The sequence below is a fragment of the Diachasmimorpha longicaudata genome, chromosome 5 (genome assembly GCF_034640455.1).
Source record: "Diachasmimorpha longicaudata isolate KC_UGA_2023 chromosome 5, iyDiaLong2, whole genome shotgun sequence".
NCBI lineage: Eukaryota > Metazoa > Arthropoda > Insecta > Hymenoptera > Braconidae > Diachasmimorpha > Diachasmimorpha longicaudata.
The window spans coordinates 4945328-4959748 of NC_087229.1; the positions used below are offsets into that span (position 1 = coordinate 4945328).

Here is a 14421-nt window from a genome sequence, read left to right on the forward strand (position 1 = left end):
CAGTTAAATGATAAAAGCGCATTATTCTCTTTCTCTTTATTATATACAAAAAATATATGCCAATACATTGTTGAATATTTGGATCATGTCAAATTTTCAAACACACTATTCACTCATGACATTCCACCCCCCAATGCCAATGACCTCGATGGAATAACCTGACTAATGTACGGATATATAATAACTTAATGTTGATATTATCGTATAAACGTTATTCAATAAATTTGAAAAAAAAATTAACTAGTTGAATTGCTTCCGCGTCACAGGATAAACGTGACGACCAGTAAAACAGTTGAGGAATAAACGGAAATATCTTACATCAAAGTATATTAACGTGAAGATCTGAGATAAAATGAAAAAAAAAGTAATAAATTCGATATTTCTTGTCACATATCTTCTTCTCTCAAGATTCAATACCTGACTGCATTCCAAGTGCTTAATCGTCAGTCTCGTAAGCTGGCGATGCCGGTGAGTAATTTGGACTCGTGGGTGAATACCCTGGCACAGGTGGTGAGTAAGTGGGACTTGTTGGAGAATAGCTTGGGCTCGTTGGAGTGTATGTTAGACTTGTGGGTGAATATTTCGTGCTTGATGGTGAATACTGAGGGCTCGATGGTGAATAAGTTGGGCTAGTTGGTGAATAATTTGGACTGCTGGGTGAATACCTCGTGCTTCCACCTGTAGTGTGTTGAGGTGAGCTCGGTGAATAGCTTGGACTCGTTGGTGAATACGTTGGAGATGTTGGAGAATAAGTAGGACTCGCTGGTGTGTACTGAGGTGAAGTGCCAGCGAATGATGGCGATGTTGGTGAGTAACTTGGACTCGTTGGTGAATACTTGGGACTGCTTGGCGAATAACTTGGACTCGCTGGTGAATATTGAGGGGATGAGGGTGAATATGATGGTGATGTTGGTGAATAGGATGGTGATGCTGGCGTATAATTTGGAGAGCTTGGGGAATAGCTTGGTGAAGTCGGAGAGTAACTTGGACTTGTTGGTGAATATCCGGGACTCGTTGGCGAATAACTTGGACTCGTTGGTGAATATCCTGGAGACGTTGGTGAATAGCTTGGAGATGTGGGCGAATAGCTGGGAGATGTTGGAGAATAACTGTGACTGGTTGGTGAGTAGCTTGGACTTGTTGGTGAATAGCTCGGTGATGTTGGAGAATAGCTTGGTGACGTTGGTGAATAACTCGGAGATGTTGGCGAATAACTTGGACTCGTCGGTGAGTAGCTGGGACTTGCTGGTGAATAACCAGGACTTGTCGGTGAGTAACTGGGACTCGTTGGTGAATAATTTGGACTTGTGGGTGAATAAGTTGGGCTTGTTGGTGAATAATTTGGACTGGAAGGTGTCATACTTGGAGAAGTGGGTAGATAAGCTGGTGATGTAGGTGAATAACTTGGTGATGCACCACCTGCTGGTGACATCGGATAAGGGCTCATACTGGGTCCTGGACTTCCTGGGCTACCAGGCTGTGGTGAATAAGCCGAATAAGCTGGTGATAGACCTGAAGCATCTGAAGCACCAGATGGTGAGAAGCAAGCACCACCTGGTGTCATTCCACTTCCTAATGTCGGTGACATTGCTGATGCACCATAACCTGGTGTTGCACCTGCTTGATTCCAAGGAGTCATCTGTGGACTCATACTTGGTGTTGCCGCACTACCGAAGAACATACCAGCACCACCCATAACACCAGCACCCACTGCCATTGGTATTTCAATTCCCTGTTTACATTTCTCAGCATCGAGAAGTAAATCAAAGCATCCAGTACCAATTCTTGGTAACTGTCCCATAATAATATTCTCAGAGACACCCCTCATTGGATCTACTTCAGCATGAGATGCTGCATCCAACAGAACATCAACAGTTTCCTCGAAGGAGCATCTCATCAATGCACCAGTGTCCTGTCTATTGATTCCATGACGTGTTATAGCCATCAAGTGTCCTTTAGCTGTCATAACATCACACAACAAAGCAAGATGCCGATAGTTTACGTAAAGCCCATAAAACTGGAGTACAGCATTCATTTCCTTCTCCACTGACTTTCTCACAGCCTCGATTCCCAGTACCTGGAATATCTCGCAAATATCGTTACTAAAGGTCCTCACTGGATCAACATCTCGTTCAGACAATACTTTCATCAAACTGGTACCATCAGTCTCGAGTAGCCATTCAGCAATAGCTTTGAATTCTCCAGTATCTGTGATGATGATTCTCTTCTTAGCGTCGGTCTGTGGTAAATGCATGTACACTTTACCAATGGCTTCAATTCCCTGAAGTGTCATATCACTCAACATATTTGCCTCAATACACCTCAAGAACATATCGTCCTCCATTTTATCAACAGTCTCCTCCTCAGTATCCGTGAATTTATTGTCATCACTGTTCATAATACGAATACGCAGGACCAGTTTCTCTGCATTATCATCGTTGAATATGCAATTGAGATCATCACCAAAGCCAGCATTTATTTTCTCAGCAATTTGTTCCATGGTTAATTTTTTATCGGTCATTCTCTTACGATCAAGCTCGATACGAAGCAGCCAAGGTGATATTTTTGTTGGATCAAAGTCAGGCATTTCATAGTACACATTTACGAACTCCTGATCCTCAGCAATCACAGTATTCTGAGGATCTGGATCGTAGTAAATAGCTGTATTAGCTGTTACTTTCCTCAGTGTCGTGTGTTCAAGTCTACAAAGAACATTCTTAGCCTTTTCAGCGTCCCTAGCAGCTGCTCCTGTCAGGAATACTGTAAGTGAAGGAGCCTTGGGTTTTTTACTGATGTTAATGATTTCTTTGAGCCTTGGCACACCGAGTGTTACGTTTTTCGATGATACACCAGCAAAATGGAAAGTGTTGAGGGTCATCTGAGTGGCAGGTTCGCCAAGACTTTGAGCAGCCAGGGCACCCACCATTTCTCCAGGTGCTGCCTGTGCCTGCTGGAATCTCGTCTCAATTTCTCCAATCAGCCATTCGAATGCTTCACTGGAAAGCCTAAACTCTTCGGAGACACATTTGGTACAGAGAGTCGACCTCACCAGGCATCTAAAGAGAAGTGTGGCATTCTCGTTGGCCTGTTTACTGAGCCTATCGTCACCAGCCACAATAATACATTTTTCTAGGAGATCCTTCACTCCTTGAATTACCCTCATCGGGCTGAGATCAGTGGGCGCTCGTTTATTGATGTGGAAAATCTTCTGAACGTTCCAAATCATTCTTGTCAAGTTGCAGGGGAGTACCACCTTGGATTCACCACTTGGGAATATCTCTCGAAGTACCTGTCGATCCCTATTCAACTGATCCCACTCTCTCTCAAGCTCCGAAATCACTTCTCCCGAGCCCATCATTTCCCTGACTATTTCCTCATTAAAAATTCTCCTCAAGTATCTTTCATTGGTCGGATCAAATTTGAATTTTTTCTCAAATGCCTTGTTACTTAATTTAATGGTAGGTAGATTCTGAAATTCAACAGTCTCACCACAGAGTCCATCCTCACCATAACGTAACTGAATCAATTGTCCCACTGAATTTCTCACTGTTCCATCGTAATGCACCATAACCGACTCCATAGCCTTTATCAAACGTCTCTGAATGTATCCAGTTTCAGCTGTTTTTACAGCAGTATCGATGAGACCCTCACGTCCACCAATAGCATGGAAATAGAATTCTGATGGGGTCAAACCAGCGAGATAGGAATTTTCAACAAAACCCCTGGACTCGGGACCGTAATCGTCTTTGATAAAATGAGGAAGTGTTCGTTTACGAAAACCAAAAGGAATTCTTTTACCCTCGACATTCTGTTGTCCTACACAAGCAATAACCTGGGAAATATTGATGTTCGATCCCTTGGAACCTGATACCACCATAGCTTTAAGATTATTATGCTCAGTCAATGATTTCTTAGCTGAACCTCCAGTTTTGTCACGAGCATCGTTCAAAATTCTGTTCACTTGATTCTCGAATGTCTGTCGAAGGGTATTACCAGGAGTTGGCTCCAGCTCCATATTGTGGGCCTTCTGGATAACTTCTATGACATCCTCCTTGGCCTTCTTGATGGCTTTCTGAATCTCCAGATATGTCTGAGGATCAGCGATTGTGTCGCCAATACCAATGGAATGACCCTCCAACAGCAGCCAGTTGTTGATTACAGTCTGAATGTTACCGTAAAATCTTCCACATACTTCGTGACCCAATTCTAACATACAGATGTGAAGAAGAGAGCCCGCTGACGTACCCAGAGTTTTCTTACAAAGGATTCCCATGACTAATTCACCATGTTCGACCATAACTTTGGTGTCTCCTGGGGATATCCACTTGTAGGGGCCATCATCCTCCTCGTCAGGATGAGTGGAATGTGTTCGTATCATGTTGACATTACCAGGGATAATGAGAGAGAAAATTTGCTTACCTGTCCACAAAGGTTTGGGCTTGAGAATACAGGGCTGAGGCATTTTTCCATCCCAACTTGGCAAAAACATCAGAATATTCATCATCTGCTCCTTCTCAATGAAAACATCTCTTTTCGTCATTTTTCGAACAGCCGTTAATGTATCCTGTACAATACCCATGACAGGTTTGTTGGCTTGAGGTGTAATAATTTGTCGTGGCGTGACGTGAATATTCTCCACCTCAGCTCGAGTCTCCATGGACTGAGGGACATGGAGATTCATCTCATCCCCATCGAAATCAGCGTTGTAAGGTGATGTACAACTAAGATTCATTCTGAATGTACTCCAGGGAAGAACTTTAACCCTGTGACCCATCATACTCATCTTGTGGAGTGTTGGTTGACGATTGAATATCACCAAATCACCATCTCGAATGTGTCTCTCAACTCTGTAACCACATTGGAGATGAAGATCTGAGGGTTTTGGATGAAATCTCAAATCAATACGTTCACCATTATCTCTGACGATATACTTGGCACCTGGATACTGGGAGTTCCCTCTCCTCACGAGCTCCTGCATCTTATCAATGTTGAAGGGTGTAACAATCTCCGGGAATGTAAGATTTTGGGCAATACTCCTGGGTACACCAACCTGATCAATTCTGAGATTGGGATCAGGAGTGATAACAGTTCTTGCTGAAAAGTCAACACGTTTACCCATCAAATTACCTCTGATTCTTCCCTCCTTCCCTTTGAGTCTCGCTTTTATCGCTTTCAATGGTTTCCCAGATTTCTGCATTGCCCTGGGCATGCCAGGCATGTCATTGTCAACCAGTGTGGCCACATGAAATTGTAACATTTTAATGTTCTCTGAAATTATGTGAGCAGCAGCACCAGCCTGTTCATTTCTCACAAGTTCATTATTGGATTTTATTATGTCCGCTAGCTTGTGAGTGAGATCGTCTTGATTTTTCGCTGAACCGTACATGATGACAGCTGGTCTGACTGATAATGGAGGCACTGGAAGGACAGTAACAACCATCCAATCTGGCCTAGCAAATTTGGGATCCATTCCCAGAATAAAAGACTCCTCGTCTGTTATGTGTTTGAGAATCTCCCAGGCTCTTTCCGCAGTCAATGGAATTTTTTTCTCCTGTGAGTCCTCATTCACATGTTTCCATTCAGCACTCACGTCAAGACCAGATCTACGAAGATTTGGCTGGTACCTGCCACAACCACCATGACCTGGTTTACGATCTGGTGCTGTTGATTCAGCTCCCTCCTTGTTAATGTCCATTTCGTCTCCACCCTCGCAGATATTCTTACTTTTGCACAATTCGTAGACAAAGGTGAGACGTTTACGAGGCTGGCCCTTACTCTTCATCACAATTTCTTTGATCTTTGGATTTTGGGGACTTACGAGAAGCTTGGAACAGTAGAAACACACGCAGCGGAGGATTTTTATGGTTTTTGTTATAAAACCCACGTGGAACACCGGCTTAGCAAGGTCTATGTGGCCAAAGTGACCTGGACACTCGGTCATGTTGCCCGCACAGGTCTGACAGCGGGAATTTCTGTCGATTACACCTTGACGTGGATCCATCAGTCCACCCAGCTTTGGACGACCTCCCTCCATCGTTTCCGGGAAGCGGATGCCTCCTTCTGTGACTGACATACGTCGCTGCAAAACGAAATCGTTTTTAGGGCAATGTTGTCAGAGTTTTGTAAATTTCTTCAAAAGTTTATTGAGAGAGTAGAAAAATTTTCCCCTCGATGTTCTCAATGGTTTTCCAGAAATTTGTGAAAACTCGGAAAATGAAAAAATATCGACAATAACCCCTTAAGCTTTTGTTGACTTTCGTGGAAAAATTAAAAGAACTGTAAATTTCCGTTTGATTGATCTCTGAAAATGCAAAGCAAACCAGAAGATCATCGATTAAACTGCAATAAAATAGAAATTTGAATAAATTAAAGAAATCTTATGTCCATGTCGTTTTAAGTTCTGGTATTTTACTCGATTTTCATGAAAAATTGAACAATGACACAATTTTCCCTAGCATGACCTAACCTTTAATTGTGGAATTAATTTAATACTACAACCACTGTTATAATGAATATTGCATCATTTTCCTTGGATTGAACTTAATTCTGGATTCACCACTTCTCTTAAACTCTCAAAAAAATCATGGAAATGAAAAAAAGTACTCCCAGTTGATAACTTAACAGTAGGGAAGGATAAGATTTATAACCACTTTCTTCTCTTGAAACACCACAATTCACATTTTTTATTGAATTCCACCAATCAAAGATTATATAATGCCATTAATCAACGAAAAACAAATTATTTTCCTTGAAGGAGTATTCACAACAATCCATAACTAATTTTTTGTCATTTCCGCCTTAGCAATATAAAATTCTCAGTATAAGCAGGATACTCAATCCAATAGCTACACAAAACCTGAAACCTCAAAATTCAATAAGAACAATCATATACACTTTTTTCATTTTCCCCCCTGCCCCTCCATCACTGTTAGTTACTCAAAATAAAAATGGGAAAGTGTTTTCGGAAAAAATATACTTTTTTTTTCAATAAAATTCGTCGCCCGAAGTAACGGAAACTTGGTGCTTTCAATGCAGAAGCGGCACTCACAGCGTGTTTCACAATAACCGTAAATCACGTAGAAAAATGTAAAAAAAAACTATCAGAGTAACATTGACGGGTTTTAATGAATTACTCACGATTTCATCGGGTGATATGATTCCGAATTGGACCCTTTTAACGGTCCTTATCGGAGCCTTCGAGTCAGACGTGGCCATTTTGTAGTGAGCCTGAAGGCTTCTATGGCCTTCTGCGTCGCGACTCGTTCAGCTCTGCTGCAACCGCCCGCCGTTCTTGGAGAATTCCACTCCACCCATGAAAATCACGATTGAGGTGGGCAATCTTTCGTGAGAACATGCCACTAGCGCTTCCGGTGGTGAGCGACTGCACTACTGCAATAGCGTTCTCGTTCTGCTGATTGGCTTGGGAATTGTCAGCCATTGGCTGTCATCAATGTTTAATGTGGCAGAGCATGGAGGGGATATTGCTGACGTTATTGGAGCGGGGCTTCAACCCCACGAAATTTTGAAGTGATGCATGAGCTACAATGGAGAACGTCCCTCTCGGTAAAACAGAGGTGGCTACTGGTAAACCTCTTTTGGTGACCAAAGTTGATCCCCTGTTGATACTATCAGAACTATAGAGTAGGCAATCGCCTGAGGGCAGTCGTATGTGAAAGTGCTACACTGATAAAATACCACGATGGAAGAATTTTGAGTCGAATGGTGGGAGAACTTGCTCTTTAAAATCTTCGGCTGTGTAAAGAAGAGAAAAACAAGTTTTCTCTGGAACCACTATGGTCCTGTACTGTCTTGGATTGTAATACGTAAAACTCTGAAGACGAATAACCATTGCAAGATGTCTGGAAGATTATTAGTAAGTTTTATCGATTCGAGTGACTGTTATTTCACTATCAGATAAAATTTCGAGTTTTTCATGTCATCGCGTATGCTTGCGTTTAATAACAACTGATAATTTTCATTGACACTCGACCATTTATAATCTTGTACATCATTACGACATGTAGCGGGAACCAAATTGACGTGGAATACTGCCTCCTAAATACGACATTCAGTGATTCAGATATTTGCAATCGTTATTTAATTACTAGAAATCGATGGAAATTAATTTTATTATTAATTTTAACTGTGGACTTACCAGATGACTTGCCAGATGGTCTGACCATACAAATGACTTGCCAGATGGTCTCACCATACACCCACACATCACTGATTTCTTTATTATTTTCTGGAATTCATTCTACTTACCTCTTTACCAGAGGAATGCTGTTTTAGCTGACGAGGAGAATGATCTTTTCCCGGCCAGTTTACTAGATCGTCTCCCGAATCAACGACAGGAAAATGGACTCCTGGTAAGACCCCTCAGATGCACTGATTACGATAAAGGTGAGTTGGCACCGGGGATTGATTTTACTAGTCTCCTTATACAATAACATCTATCAGAAATGCTCCCAACTCCGGATTCTTTGATTGTTAAATTTGACTCTCGACGAGAAAGTTTTCTTGTAGCATGAGGCTCCATGGCCTTGGGAAAACCATGAAAATTCAATGGACATTTATGTTGAGGGTGCCCTACGTCCAGATGACTGTTTGCAGTTCCCATTGCACTTAATATAGTCCAAAACTATCACCGTAGAGTTCGATAATGGCCACGAACTCGTTCAAGGTGTTATACCTCGTCCGGGATCCTCGCTTACTTCACTCCACCTGATATGACACCTTTAAAAGAATAACGTGCTCACAACTAAATTATTTCCCCACAATTGTACTTCTCCTTTACTATTCTTAGTCTTTGGCTGAGCAGAATGTTTCTTGATGAGAAATCGCTCTTTGTGAATAATAATTTGAATAATCGAGTTTCGTCTTTTGTTTCAAGGGTTTATCCAGTTACTGAGCCAATTAACTGATGTTGGACCTATCGGGAGAGATCAGTTTTTAAGTAAGTGTACTTACATGTAAAAAAAATGAGTTCAAAATATTCCTATTGAAAATAAAATATATGTTGTTTACGAGCAAAAATAATTTTTTAGGCAGATTTTATAGCATGAAATCCGTTGGGGGTTACTACGTCGTTGTAGTCGAGGATTTAGATCTTGAAAAAGTAATCGGCAGCTCAACTCTAGTCGTGGAACAAAAATTCATCCACAATTGCGCACTCGTATGTATTGAATTCCATCTGTCTACCATTCATTGAATACAATTTTAACCGATTAAACCGTTTTTTCTCTACCTTTTACAGAAAGGAAGACTGGAAGATGTGGTCGTGAACACATCCTACAGAGGCAAACAGCTTGGAAAATTGTTAGTAACAACAATAGCTCAGCTAGCGAAACGTCTACAGTGTTACAAATTATCTCTGGACTGTCGTGATCCCTTAATTCCATTTTACGAGAGTTTGGGCTTCAGACGAGAGCCAGGAAATGCTAATGCTATGAACATAAGAATTGAGACTGCCACTGAACAATCTCGATTATGAGTTCCAGCATATTATTATGCTGGAAATTCTGTAGTCTTCAGGTCCTGATATAGTGTATATTACTGAGGAGACTGGGACTTAAAGACTATCTATCGAATGGGATATAAACGTGTATAAGCAAAGTCCTGGACATATCCCGTTCAGCGAGATTCTCCCAAGTGGCAAGAAAGAAGATCCATGAGAGTAGATCTGAAGACACATCCACTAGGCTTCCCATAATATAACTTGTTGAGTGCAAACTGTCAGTACGCCTTCCATCCTTTCTAAAAAGCTTTGGAAATTTTAAAGAAATTTTTAATGATGTTTACACATGGAAATCTTTATTCAATAATAATAATAATCCATTAATTGCATTTGTATCATGCAGTTATTCTTGAGAATATAAATGACGTTAAATCAGTAGTCTCTTGATCCGACAAACCGCAGTTTTAACTTCGCTTCGCTCTGTTACATGGCAGTTTTTGATTTCAGAAACTTAAAATCATCATCACATACATCTCATGGTCTCCAGAGAGTTTTTCAAAAAACTTGATCCTACAATTAGCTCAAGGCGAAAATTATAATCGAATTTTCGAAAAAACGCGCTGTGGAATCATTGATGTAATTTACTGCAACTTAAATTAACTTATCAATCATTTTAAAAAACATTAAACTTTCTTAGCAACTGCTGTAGTCCGAAGTTTGGCTGCTCTTTTAGCTTCCATTTGTCTTTGTCTTGCTAGTTTCCTCTCCTCACGTTTCCTTTTTGCTTCCTCAAATTTGTTGCTAGATTCAGATCCTGCTAAAACGAAAGAAATGATCAATTATTTGAAAATTGTACGCGATCATTTGAAGGAAAGGGAAAACATGTAGACAGGTAAAGCTCATTAACTTTAATAAGAACAAATCTGCAAATGGACGTTCGATATTAGGCTAATGTGACGTTTGTTGTGATTTCTGATTATTTTGCCGCTTTTCGTTATCAACACCGTAGTTTCCAACAAATTCATTTGAAGAGAACATGTTTTTCCATCATGTTCCTTCTCAAATAATCCAAAAATGCCGTTAAAATTTGATTACTTCACCTGTTGGCTCAATAGTTTGCAAATCGTCGAGTTCTTGAAATTCCTGATCATCCCAACCTGGTTCAGAAGCTTCCGTACGATCCTGAGCTGTCTCACCAGCTTCTTCTTCCTTTAATATCATCAAAATCATAAGAATAATCATTCTCAAACATCCTGACAATAATTGATATTAAAAACAATTATGTTAATTGACTCTGACCGGTTCTTCTTCTAAACTGGTCCAATGATCGTTCGATTTCGAAATGGTAGCACACGTAGACAGATTGCTTGTACTCGTAGTCGTTGTTGTAGAGGGTTGTTGTTCCATGTCTCCCCAATTATCAGCGTCCCAGTCCCAATCTCCGTCAGAATTCGTATGCCTCGTCTGCTGAGAGTCATGGTCATGATCAGGTTCCAATGACGTCATACTCGTTGCGCTACTCGTCGTTGCAGTTGTACTGGCACTACTCTGAGAGCTGCTCGCTTGCTCTAAACGTTTAACAATTAGTTAACAAATAACGTCAGTGATGATTAACCACACATTCGTCATGACGCCGAGTTATTTAAAACTGATGTATAGCGAATCATTTATTACAAAATATCCAGATCTTCAACTATTCCACAACTCTTTTACAGTCCGTAAGTTACGAAATTGTTACAGAATATGGAAATAACATATAATATTTGAATTTTTAAAAGACTTACCAAGCGATGCAGGTTTGTTGAGTAGAATACGCGGTGCACCGTGAGGATTGGAAGACTTTGGTGTGTCCGATTGACTTCTATAGAATTTTGCTGTCATCGTCGTTACAGCCCAACCCGCCCACGTTGCAGCTGCATTGCTGAGACTCGGAGTTGCAGTATTGACATCAGCCTCTGTTTAAGAACGCAATAATTATGTATAAGTACAACATGCATGATTGTTTTTACTGTAACCATTGAAGAACATTACCCATCGATTCTCGAAGGCCAGGATCCTCAGAGACTCGTTCGAGCTTTGACAAAAATCCCCGAATAGCACGGAATGCATGATCTCTAACGCTCTTATCAACGTCAGTTGTTAAAGGACATATCGCAGGAAGAATACGATTTGCAACTGCTTGAAGAAGATAGTATTGTTGAGTTATTGCAAGGGCTGACAAACTGGCGCTCCTAGCAGGGGGAAAAGGATCTCTCGTTCCACGAATGAACGCCCCGATCAGCACCTTGAATTAATTTAGTGGTTACTTTATTCACATATTTAACGATTTATCTATTCATTTCTTTTTGACAGTGAAAATGAAAGAAAAGTCAGAAAGAAATGTGAAAAAAAATTTTACCTTTTGACGAATCTGCGGATGGAGGTGTTGAGCAATTTTTCCCAGACAAACTGTAGTATTAGTCCTAATACCTCCCTGCTCATCACTGGATTGTAATTTGGTAAAATATCTAAGGACCTCGACATTGAGATTATTGTAATCCAATTTTGGTGCTAGATGAAGCATAGACTTGATTGTTTGTTCACGAACAGCTGGGTTTGTATCCAAAAAACCACGTGCTACCTGCAATATATGAAATAATATTGACAAAACAATAAATTAAATAATTTGATGAATGAAATTACCTGAGGGAAAATAGCATCATTAACAGTAGAAGGCTGCAGATGATTTACAAATCTATCAAGCTGTTGCAAAAGTCTCAGCCTCGTCGCACGATCATTGGACGCAAATAATTTGACAACACAGGGCACAACTCGACGTTGATATTCTGCATCGGGTAATTGACTTCCTAGTTGCAACAACGGAGGTAAAACCGCACTCCCTGCTTCTCCAAACTCAAAGGCAGAGAGCAATTGCGGTAGTATTTTATATCTTCCAACTCCCTCTGGAAACCTGTCCAATTGTCCTGCTAATTGAGAGAAAAAACGACTCTTTTCACCTTTTTCCTTCATTTGAATTTCCTCGAGAAAGAGAAGGGCATCAACCAGATCATTTTTGAAGAATCCTCCATTGCTACGGCATCTGGCTATTACGTCCGCCGGATTTGGGCGGCCCTCAGCATGTGACCTCGTTAATTCCCCGTAGACGGGTAGCAATTGTTCTGGAATCTGGTAAAAATCATTTTTTTTTGTAATTAAAAAATATTCCGACTTTCTGATTCCCTGTTAAAGCAGAAAATTGAGCTTCTCCTGATTTATTGTCTCACCTTAGTAACATTTTTTAACTTTGTCGTTTGTCCTAGTAATGGCCCATTAAAAGCTTCCCAGATGAGGCATCCTAGTCCCCACATGTCAATTGAGCTGTTCACATTTTTTCATCAGACAATATTTCATTTTAAACCTAAATATTATAAGGATGAAGGATTCCAGCGTCTTGATTACAAAATCAAGTACACAAAATTACATTGAACATTTACCATTTTGTGGAGGGTTTAACATTGTCTCGAGCTTCAGGAGGACTATAGTGTTGTAAAGAGTGAGGTAAAAATGTATAAGGTGCATCCACTGACGTCATGTATTCAACACATCCCAGTTTCCATTCTCCACTCTCGTCATTCACGAATACAGAGTATAAATTTACATTGTTGTGACGAAGATTGCCATCGTTATTTAGAAAACTAAGTGCCCTCTAGATTGATACAAAAAATCACCAAATTAATTTTAATAATATAGTCAAAATTTTCAATGCATAATTTTTGTTAGGAAATCCATGCGTTAAAATAAATCAAATTCACTCACAGTAATTTGAAAAACTCCCCAAGAAAAATACAATTCCTTTTTAATGCCTTCTCCAATGTCAATTTTCTTCAATAATCTTGTATGAAGAGGCTCTACCCGTTCTGTTGCCAAATAAATAACTTTATCTGTCTGAAAAAAAACTTAAGTCACTGCAGGAATTCTCATCAGTAATGTGGACTTCCAAATTTTTTGTTTGTGTATTTTATGTTAAAGAACAAGAGCTTGTCCATAGCTCAAAAATGATCCATTAAACATTCCACTACGTAATTTAATCAAAACAATTTTCAATAAAGTTGGCAATTTGATAAGATGTCGAAAATTACGTTACCTCTAGACTGTCAACATAAGTGAGTATACTTGGATGTCTAAGCGTCTTCAATCTTTTAACAGCATTTCTGGTAATTTCTAATTGACTCTCTTCACCAGATTTTATGTCATAAACAAACACTGACACATCCTCACCTCCAGAAGTGCCCTGTAACCGAGCGACAAGTAATACTAAAAGTAATTAGAAATGCGAGGAAACCCAAAATAGCATAACGTTACCCCTCAATAGACAAATTCCTATCCAAAATAATTAAAATTTATTGCTTCATAACATTGAATTACCTTTTTTTTGGCCCTATAAAGTGTCCAAATACTTTTACCATCAAGACCATCAACAACCTCACCAATTTCATACGGAAAATCTTTGGCGGGATCTCGTGAAAACAACGACCACATATTTAAAACCTAAAAATAATTTCCAGTTGTCAATAAATTCGTAGGAACCACAATCAGTCACTTTTAAAAAGTGAGGGTTCGCACACTCACTCATACGTTCTTCGTACCTTCTCTACTCACTATCAACTTGACATCTCATTGAAGAACACGGCAACGTTGCTGGATAATCCAGGTTGGGACAGATCGTTTGCTGTCATTGGTCGCATAAACCACTAGCTTCTAGCTGGGGTCCCTATACGGCCGCCATATTTTTCAGCAACTTCAACCGCTAAATCTGAAATTGATTGATCGAAAAGGGTGGCTATAATCGAAACATGGGAGTCGATGCAAAAATGAATATCATTACGTGACATGAATAGCAATATTTTCAAAACTTCAGACTTAACAATATCGATTTGTTCACATAAATATCGAGCATTTATTTTTAAATTACCCGTCCACTTGCC

General features: G+C 40.0%; 3 protein-coding genes across 5 annotated transcripts; 1 reads left to right on the top strand and 2 right to left on the bottom strand.

Moving 5' to 3' along the window:
• Positions 1 to 21: 21 nt before the first annotated feature.
• Positions 22 to 7297, bottom strand: LOC135162912 (DNA-directed RNA polymerase II subunit RPB1). The gene is made up of 2 exons (XM_064121861.1): positions 7138 to 7297; positions 22 to 6079 (listed from the first exon to the last, which is right to left on the bottom strand). The coding sequence occupies exons 1-2, from the start codon at positions 7213 to 7215 to the stop codon at positions 437 to 439; spliced, it is 5721 nt and encodes a 1906-aa protein (XP_063977931.1). The 5' UTR covers positions 7216 to 7297; the 3' UTR covers positions 22 to 436.
• A 288-nt stretch (positions 7298 to 7585) lies between these two features.
• LOC135162918 (probable glucosamine 6-phosphate N-acetyltransferase) lies at positions 7586 to 9846 on the top strand. The gene is made up of 5 exons (XM_064121874.1): positions 7586 to 7873; positions 8277 to 8403; positions 8894 to 8956; positions 9048 to 9175; positions 9257 to 9846. The coding sequence occupies exons 1-5, from the start codon at positions 7856 to 7858 to the stop codon at positions 9491 to 9493; spliced, it is 573 nt and encodes a 190-aa protein (XP_063977944.1). The 5' UTR covers positions 7586 to 7855; the 3' UTR covers positions 9494 to 9846.
• Positions 9785 to 14228, bottom strand: Yata (yata). Of its 3 annotated transcripts, none has more exons than XM_064121863.1 (13): positions 14083 to 14228; positions 13862 to 13984; positions 13581 to 13727; positions 13253 to 13381; positions 12931 to 13142; positions 12721 to 12814; positions 12140 to 12622; positions 11856 to 12077; positions 11489 to 11741; positions 11242 to 11412; positions 10757 to 11025; positions 10558 to 10666; positions 9785 to 10274 (listed from the first exon to the last, which is right to left on the bottom strand). In XM_064121863.1, exons 2-13 carry the CDS (start codon positions 13973 to 13975, stop codon positions 10141 to 10143), a joined length of 2337 nt encoding a protein of 778 aa, XP_063977933.1. In that variant the 5' UTR covers positions 13976 to 13984; positions 14083 to 14228; the 3' UTR covers positions 9785 to 10140. The 3 variants fall into 3 exon arrangements, with proteins under 3 accessions (XP_063977933.1, XP_063977934.1, XP_063977935.1); XM_064121864.1 differs by having other exon boundaries at positions 14066 to 14123; XM_064121865.1 differs by lacking the exon at positions 14083 to 14228 and having other exon boundaries at positions 9785 to 10271; positions 13862 to 14056.
• Positions 14229 to 14421: the final 193 nt, after the last annotated feature.

Coding starts and splice junctions, on each gene's coding strand:
- Yata (XM_064121863.1), bottom strand. CDS start 13,975: ATGTGGTCGTTGTTTTCACGAGATCCCGCCAAAGATTTTCCGTATGAA. Junction 13,728..13,861: donor TTTATAGGGCCAAAAAAAAG/GTAATTCAATGT, acceptor GCTCGGTTACAG/GGCACTTCTGGAGGTGAGGA. Junction 12,815..12,930: donor GTTAAACCCTCCACAAAATG/GTAAATGTTCAA, acceptor AAATGTGAACAG/CTCAATTGACATGTGGGGAC.
- LOC135162918 (XM_064121874.1), top strand. Junction 8,957..9,047: donor CGGGAGAGATCAGTTTTTAA/GTAAGTGTACTT, acceptor ATAATTTTTTAG/GCAGATTTTATAGCATGAAA. Junction 9,176..9,256: donor TCATCCACAATTGCGCACTC/GTATGTATTGAA, acceptor TACCTTTTACAG/AAAGGAAGACTGGAAGATGT.
- LOC135162912 (XM_064121861.1), bottom strand. CDS start 7,215: ATGGCCACGTCTGACTCGAAGGCTCCGATAAGGACCGTTAAAAGGGTC. Junction 6,080..7,137: donor TCATATCACCCGATGAAATC/GTGAGTAATTCA, acceptor TTCGTTTTGCAG/CGACGTATGTCAGTCACAGA.